Raw genomic sequence first — 9,063 nt, forward strand, 5'->3', positions numbered from 1 at the left:
GCCCCCACCCATGCACCAGGCCTCTATCCTATATAATAAAAGGGTAATATGCAAACTGACCCTAACAGCAGAACGACTGGGAATGACTGGTCACTATGACACACACTGACTACCAGGGGGCAGACGCTCAATGCAGGAGCTGCCCCCTGGTGGTCAGTGCACTCCCACAGGGGGAGCTCTGCTCAGCCACAAGCCAGGCTGACGGCTGCCAGTACAGCGGTGGTGGTGGGAGCCTCTCCCACCTCCTCAGCAGCACTAAGGATGTCAGACTGCAGCTTAGGCCTGCTACCACTGGCAAGTGGACATGCCCCAAGGGCTCCCGGGCTGCCAGAGGGATGTCTGATTGCCAGCTTAGGCCCAATCCCCCGGGGAGCAGGCCTAAGCCAGCAGGTGGTCATCCCCGAGGGGTCCCAGACTGAGAGAGGGCACAGGCCGGGCTGAGGGACCCCCCTCCTGAGTGCACAAATTTTTGTGCACCGGGCCTCTAGTAAAGTCAATAAAGGGAGCCCTGACAAATGAGCCCTAATTCCTGTGGCCCTTGAGGCAGGGCTGTGGTGACCCCACTTTGGCACAGGGCCCTTTCCTCAGACCACTCCACGTCATCCTTAGAGCTTTCATGACCTCTCGACAGCTGCATCCTCTTTACTCTCCCCTGATTAGCAGAGCATCATGACACACTAAGCTCACCCTAGCATTGTAACCACTGTCCCAGGCAGAATGTCCCATGGCTGCTCTGGCCAATTTAAAAAGTGATTTACTTTTTCCAATTCACACTGAGTCTGAACAGTGTAAGGCAGAGAGGAATATGCAACTATGAAAGCACTTTAAGATTCAAGACAGCCAAACTGCACAATTCAGGTCAGAATGTACACTTAAAGACGGAAATATCTGAATTGTGTACCCCACTCTCTGTCACCAGGTGATTGCATGATTTTGCCTTGCTTTGTGTTCTGTAGACATGAGCTTGTTCTGTAGAAGAAGCTTCTTGGACATTCTCAGGGTGCTTGAGGAAGAGCTTTGTATTTCAAATGCTTTTTTTTTTGGATTCCATAATTCCTTTGGTGAAAAATTGAAAATTTGCTGACAGTGTATCTAGATAAAAAGAAAAATGAACACCAATTGGTATTCAGTAAAAAATACTAAAACTGAATTATATGTCACATTATATATCATATCATACTTTTAAAATAGGTTTTATTGTGAAAATTTTCCACCATACACAAAAGTTGGGTAATAATCCCTGATGAATCCATCACCCAACTCCAATAAGCACCACGTTTTGCTTTCTTGGTTCCTATCTTCTGCTTGGTTTGACTATGGTTTTTAAAGTTTATCCCAGATATTACATGTCATTTCACCCCTAAATACTTCATTACACATAGAAAAAAAATGACATTTCATAGTCACATGGTAATATCACACCTAATAAAAAATATTCTTTAATACCATATAGTATGATTTTAAAGTTTCCCTAATTGTCTAAGAAACATTTATTTTTGCAATTGGTTTGTTCAAATCAGGATCCAAACAAGGTACACTTATATTTGGTTGTATAGCTCTGAAATCTTTTAAAAATATTTTTTGGATGTTGCTGTTATAGCTTTTAAGTCTTTAAAAATGTTTATTTACTATAGTCTCTATGCTGTGCCCCCCCCCCATTGTCACATGACATTGACTTTTTTCAGAAACCAGGTCATTTTTCCTGAGGAATATTTCACATTCTGAACATGCCTGCTTGTTTCCTCAAATCATTTAGCAAAGATTTCATGTGTCAATGAAGCAGAGATTTAAATTGTTTTTCTTTCTCTTGTAGTACTTCCTGAAGACTAAAAGTAAGATCTAATAATTTGAATAAATTCAGGTGTGTTTTTTTTTATTGTTTGGGCAAGAATACTATTAGTCAGAGAACCCCAAAGATAAATAATTTGCATAGTTATTCTTCCTCCACATTGTGGATGCCGTTTTGACCTTCATCTCCATCAGCCAAGCATGCACGTAATGCTGCTTAAAGCCCCAGGAATCTAAATTGAAAGAGAGAGACTATGTCTCCCTCCTTAGGTTCTGACCCACATTCTAGTTTAATGTCTGAACTCTATCACTCACTCAAATGACCAGTCCCCCAAATGACCTCCCTCTTCAGGTGACAGGTGTATTCATAAGATTGGGGTCTGACTCTGACCCTTGCAGGCCTCAGCAGGCTATTCATATCAGAATAGAAACTATCAGCCCCACAGTCCTCAAATTCATACACAGCTGGGAAACAGAATCATGCCTGGGTCGGGGGTACAGTGGAAATGTATGTTCATACAAGGGCCAATATTAGCTCTTCTGAGCAGAGAAGGATCATCTGAATGAGAAGTAAAAGGCAACTATAATGTGGAAATGAGTAGAAGGGTAAGTATGGGTCAGAAAAATATAACTCATGTTTTCAAACAGGTCGTAAGAAGTGCATCCCAGTGATGGTCAGAATTAGCATTTCTTTGTTGGAACTCCAGCCACCTTGCTTCTAAGAGCCCCTTGCTTCTGAGTGTTGTGTGTTGTCCATATAACTAGTCCTGTGACCATTCTGGGGCATTGATCCTTTTCCTCTAATGCACTCTGATGATGTGTTTCATGGCTTCCTGCTAAAATCTCATACTAGGCGCCACTACCCTCTGCACCAATCTCCAATCTGGCTATGCAAGTCCCCCGATGCCACCATTAGGGCAATTCCTGGCCTTTCTCCCGTCTCTGACAAGTCCCTGATGCTGCCTGCAGAGTCACTAACACTGCTGCCTCGGAGACTCATGCTCTCAACTTCGCAAGACAGCATGATTTTAAAAACAAAACTACATCTTTTGGTTCTTACTGGTTTAGTTCTCCCAGCCCTTTTGCTGAGAAGAGGAGTCCTCTTAAGGGGCTGGTTTTGGAAAAGGAGTCCATGCCAGACTTCTTTGTATGCTTAAAATAATCTCTCTCTCCCCCTCCCTTTGTCCAATGAACCAAATGTCAAGTCCCTGCCCCTGGAAATCCATCATTTCCCAGTAAGCCCTTGGGCTTCTCAAGCTCCAGACCTCTAGTAGGCTGCCTTCCCTCCTATTTCCAATACACTCAGATGTGTGTATACCAGAGCCCACATCTATTAGGCATATACTGTGACTCCTACTATGTATGCTTTGTCTGCCTCATTACTTTTTATTCTTCTGCTATCAAAAAGGCCCCAAGAAAAAGTTAATAGTAAGCCTAAAAAAATTGTGCCATACTTATAAAAATACATTAAAAAATGAAAGAAAAAGGCAACAGGTGAAATAGTACAAAACACTTATCTGTGTGTGTAAAAACATCATTTCATTTAAAAAGTTAAAAAATATCACTGAATTAAAAAATTATATAACATATAGAACATTACATTTTGAAATTGCCTTAAAATCATTTGACCCTTTTATTTGGATAAATAAACTGAGGCTCAGAGAGATTACATAATCACAGTTGATTAATGAAAGGGCTAAATTAAGTAAAATTGGTTACAAAGTGGAATATATGTATGGGAATTTGCATATCTATATTTATAGCATCAGTTCACATGCTCTGTTTTGAAGAGGTGAAGAACCCTTTGCTATAAGTCATCTTGAGTTTGTTGACTATCAATGACAAACAACTGAAGTTTGAACATTTCTCTCTTAACCCTAACCCTTTACAAATCAGCAAAGGTTTTCAGCTGGGTCAAAAAATAATTTAAAGGCCAAGTAAATGATAATCACAATGAAATAGAGTGCTTCCAATTTTACTCTAGCAGACAATGCAATTTTAATACCTTAGCTTACTTACACGGTTTACATACAAGTTTATACAGCTTATAGTATTTTATCAGATGTCTCTGGAATGTGTGCTGGATGTAAGACTTTGGAACACAGAGATGGTTTTAGCCAAATAATAATCAATGAAGCAGAGATTTGCAATTATTTGGCTCATTTGAGCCTTTAGATAGCTTACCTGGGTAACTCAGAGCCCAAGGCTTGGATTTTCTCATGTTAGTTGATTTCTCCTAGTTCTTAGCATAGGTACATAGTAGATGCTTAATTAATGCTCAATCATGAGAGCGACAACTAACATTTGTAAAGCATGATACACTCTATCAAATCTTTTCACATATAAAGTACTGATAATTATAAAAGCTTCATTATATGTTGTGTAATTCCAGCCTGAATAAAAAATGTTGTGAGACTACTATTAGCATTATATCTCTAACTCAATCATCAAAAAAAAATTTTTTTTTGGTAAAAACGGACACATTAAGCTATGAAGAGAATGACAAGAAGCCATTGTGCCTTTTAAGGAGATATAAACATGTGATAAATTTTCTGCTTGCAAATATTAGAACAAGTATCAAGAGGGAATAGACACAGGCCCACATAGGGTCAATTGGAGTCTCCTGGGGTTAGGTTTCCTAGTCTAAAGCAGTGAATGTGCATAGGCCTGGGACATAGTTTGTAGGTTTATTGACACAGTGGCAATGAATGCAGGGACAGTGAATGCTGGACATATGAAAAAATGCTGGCCTGCAAGTCTAATAAACCTTTTTCTGTTTCCTTTTTATTATTTTAGACATAGCAAAGGGTAGGGAGACTAACATAATGGACACCCATATATCCATTGCTTATATGTGATAATTGTTAATATTTTGCCATATTTGCTTCATATTTCTTGCTGAAGTATTTTGAAGAAAATATATGCAGTATACATCTCTTAAAATGAAGGATCAGTTGTCTATATAACCTTAATGCCTTTATCACACCTAACAAAATTAGCAAGTATTTTATAATATTATCTAATATCTACTTTATAAAATAAACTTCATATTATCATTTCATAGGCAAATGAAATTATGAGCATTAAGTGAAAAAATCCATTCTTCAGATTCTGGTATTTACCTTTGTTGTCCACATAGATGGCTTGGTGTTGTCAATAGCACTCTAGGGCTGAGGAGACCTGCATTCTGTTTTGGGGTGAGATCACACATGAGTTGCTCAATTCTCCTTTTCTCAGATTCCTTGCTTGTAAACAAAGAGGATGGAATAGATTATTTCCACTGGGGTTTACATGAAGAACTGATAACCTGTAGGCCTAACTATTATTTGGCTTTATTTTCACACACTGTAGGGATAATTCAGGAAGAACGCAGAAACAAGTTGTTTTGCTGTCTTAGTCCATTTGGGATTCCATAACAGAATACCACAGACTGGGTGGCTTATAAACAACAGAAATTTATTTCTCACAGTTCTGGAGGCTGGAAGTCCCAGATCAGAGTGTCAACCTGGTTGAGTGAGGAGTAAGATCTGGCCTTTGTTTAGGTTAGAATCTTCAATGTGGGAGATATAAAAATGGAGTTTGTGCAGCCATATTTTCTACTATAAAAACTGGTAGTTAAAGAGATACACAGAGTGAAACAAAGATGGAGGGAATGTCTGGTGCATAGTTCTAGTTCTATCCTGAGGCATGGCTTGGTTTCATCCTTATACTTTCCATTTTTTATTTAAGTGAACTTGAATTGGTTTCCCCTTTTTGAAACAGAAAAAATTCAACAGATAGAATGTATTGTTGGAAGCCTATTGTCAAGTCCCTCAGTCATACTATTGCCTCTATCAGATCAGCCAGGAGTTATTCTCAAAGGTGCAGAGAATACAGTCTCTGAAGATCTAAGTATACAATCAAAGTACCCCAGGAGAGTCAAATGAGGATCTTGGTTTATACCTGACAGGTCCAAGATTTATATGTAACGGTGAATGTGTGTGTGTGTGTGTATAAAATCAAGTAATTAATTTAAATAATTGTCATAGTCTTTAAAATATTAGCAGACTAATGAGAGGGAATGGACAGGCAACTGTCTTCCCCATGGTACTGAACACAGCAGAAGAGTTGTTTCTTTTGTAGGTAATTTCTTTCTCTAATTTTTAGGATGAAAAATAGTGACCCTGCCCATAGTTTTATCATTCAAACACAGAAAGCATAGCTCTCCATTCTACATATAAAACTGGGGTGGACACAGCTGCAAAGAGCTGGATAATTACAATATCAGTCAGATCAGGGGAGAATAATGACTTTACTTGAATAGAGCATTTGGGAAGGAATTAGAATTGAAAGGAAAATAAAATAGCAAAGCAAACTATTTAACATCGGTCTGGTCTTCAAGTGAGCACAGGTGAAAGATGGTAACAAGTGGTATTTGCTCCAAATGTTGCTATAGGGCTGTGGTTGGCAAACTGTGTCTCGCGAGCCATATGCGGCTCTTTGGCCCCTTGAGTGGGGCTCTTCCTAAGCCTTAGGAGTACCCTAATTAAGTTAATAACAATGTACCTACCTATATAGTTTAAGTTTAAAAAGTTTGGCTCTCAAAAGAAATTTCAATCGTTGTACTGTTGATATTTGGCTCTGTTGACTAATGAGTTTGTCGACCACTGCATATGGTTTGGCTAAGTGGACAGAGCATTGGCTTGCAGAATAAAGGGTCCTGGGTTCAATTCCAGTCAAGGGCACATGCCTGGGCTGCAGGCTCGATCCCCAGTAGAGGGCATGCAGGAGGCGGCCAATCAATGATTCTCATCACTGATGTTTCTCTCTCTCTCTCCCTCTCCCTTCCTCTCTGAAATCAATAAAAAAATATATTTTAAAAAAATGAGTAGCCGAAACCGGTTTGGCTCAGTGGATAGAGCGTCGGCCTGCGGACTGAAGGGTCCCAGGTTCGATTTCGGTCAAGGGCATGTACCTGGGTTGCGATAAAATATATTTTTTTAAAAAGGGAATTAATTAGCGTAGATATTTTAATATTGCTATTTGCCCTTTCTCTATAATAGAAGTGTGAGAGATGAAAGGAAATTAGTAAAATGTATATCAAAATAATATATAAATTTACTAATAAATAAACAGTAACAAAAGGTTATAATAACAACAGAGGCATGATATAAAAATGACAAAAACATGATATGAGAACAACAAAAACATGATATGAAAACAACAAAAACATGATATAAAAACAGCAGTGATGCAAACAATGACTGATAAAGTGATTAAACTTATTCTAATATCTCCCTGTACACCACATTAAGAGTGAAAACACTTTCAGAGTGCTTGACTAATTTCCCTTGTGATGAAGTACTTAGAACTTTAACTTTAACATCACATGCTCTTCGAACTCGAGAGAAAGTAACATATAACTGACCATGTGCAAAAACAGGTTCAGGTAGGAATATGCCTACTCATCTAGAGCAGTGGGTCTCAACCTTCCTAATGCCGTGACCCTTTAATACAGTTCCTCATGTTGTGGTGACCCCCAATTTCATTGTTACAAATTGAACATAATTAAAGCATAGTGATTAATCACAAAAACAATATGTAATTATATATGTGTTTTCTGATGGTCTTAGGCGACCCCTGTGAAAGGGTTGTTCAACCCCCAAAGGGGTCGCGACCCACAGGTTGAAAACCGCTGCAAGAAGGATAGGAGAAAGGCAGAGGGTTTGAATCCGTACCAAAAGGAGGGAAAAAGAACTCTACTTGGACACAGAGCAGTCCAAGTAAGACCCCAGAGGCTTGAAATAGTGTACAAGTTGGGGGATTATGATGTGTTCCAACCATAAAGTAAAAGAAAGGATGGAAGGAGATGAGGTTGGAGAAAGGGGTCCCAGGCTGTCCTCACATGGAAGTCATTACAAAGCCTCTCTTTCCCACACTCCCTCCTCACTCTCTTTCTCCCTTTCACCAGGTTCATCTATTTGCTTTAAAATAACCCCTCAATTGAAAATTGAAAACAATTCTTTTTGAGGTTGTTTTATCTTCCTTCAAAACAGCCCTGACTGGTTTGGCTCAGTGGATAGAGTGTTGGCCTGTGGACTGAAGGGTCCCAGGTTCAATTCCGGCCAAGGGCATGAAGAGAAGGGGGAGGAGGAAGGGAATATAATTTCTTTCCACTGACCTGGACAAAGATGATGGCTTGTTGTGGATATTAAAGAGGCAATTAATCCCATGAAAGCAGGTGGATACACCAGCTTCTTTGTTTTTGAACTAGCCAAAAGGAGTCCCACAACGCCAGCAGAACCAGTAACACCAAGTCTTGGAACAAATGCAGGCGGTGCCTTTTGGAGATATTCATAGCTGTGTAACCCCCACTGAACCCAACTTCGCATTTTGGGCTCAGTGTGGGAGTACAGTTCCTGACACCAACTTTTTTTTTTTTTTAACAAACTGTTTTTTAAAAAATTTTTTTTATTGATTTCAGAGAGGAAGGGAGAGGGAAAGAGAGAAACATCAATGATGAGAGAGAAGAATCATTGATCAGCTGCCTCCTGCAGGCCCTACACTGAGGATCGAGCTGGCAACCTGGGCCCTTGACCGGAATCGAACCCAGGACCCTTCAGTCCGCGGGCCGAGGCTCTACCCACTAAACCAAACCAGCTGGGGTGCCACAACCTTTATACGCCGGAGATGTGAGACGCTTTCTTCAGGTTGAGTCCTTGGCTCCTCCGCGTATTTAGCTGACTCTCGGAACCGAGTAGAGTGCAAGCTCATTAACCTTCGCGGAAGTTTTGTGAGGTGAGTCCCGTGATGCATAGACCTTGAAGGTGAGCAGACTCTGGCTGGCCGGCCCCCGCGGACCTCTAATGACTTTGCACACGTCGCTGGTGGTGGCTGCTCCAGAGGGTTCGCGTGTTGTTGTTGTTTGTTTGTTTGTTTGTTTTTAAGCTTGGAAGGCATTAGGCTCCACTATCAAAAATAATCACCAGACGTTTTCACTCTTTCCGAACAGGATGAGGGGTAAGATTATGTTAAGAAACACCAAGTAAACAAATCTGCACAGGCACCTGCCAGCGGTCTTAGGGCACTAACTCGTCATTCCCTTGCGTCCGTCTTTCTGCGGTGTGACTTCTGGAGGGCAGGGAACGCCCAATGCAGTGGGCGATCGAGGGCCACGACCCCCCCGAGATTTAATTTAATTGTTTAAAGCGGTGTAAACCTGTCTTCTCCGGGCGGGAGAGCTCGGCTCTTGGGCCTTGCCCACCCGTCTGTCGGCCGCACGACGCCTGCAGGGGG

At 40.7% G+C, this 9,063-nt stretch overlaps 1 protein-coding gene across 1 annotated transcript in view; it reads left to right on the top strand.

Annotated features, from left to right (window-relative positions):
• The window catches only part of OSTM1 (osteopetrosis associated transmembrane protein 1), a 70,352-nt gene that overhangs the window by 12,395 nt on the left and 48,894 nt on the right, over positions 1 to 9,063 (top strand). Inside the window, exon 2 of the mRNA XM_014531278.1 lies at positions 8,508 to 8,565. Within this exon, the coding sequence (XP_014386764.1) occupies positions 8,508 to 8,565 (58 nt within the window). The remainder of the gene's footprint in view (positions 1 to 8,507; positions 8,566 to 9,063) is intronic.

This window comes from Myotis brandtii, unplaced genomic scaffold, assembly GCF_000412655.1.
Source record: "Myotis brandtii unplaced genomic scaffold, ASM41265v1 scaffold8, whole genome shotgun sequence".
In the NCBI taxonomy this organism is placed as follows: domain Eukaryota; kingdom Metazoa; phylum Chordata; class Mammalia; order Chiroptera; family Vespertilionidae; genus Myotis; species Myotis brandtii.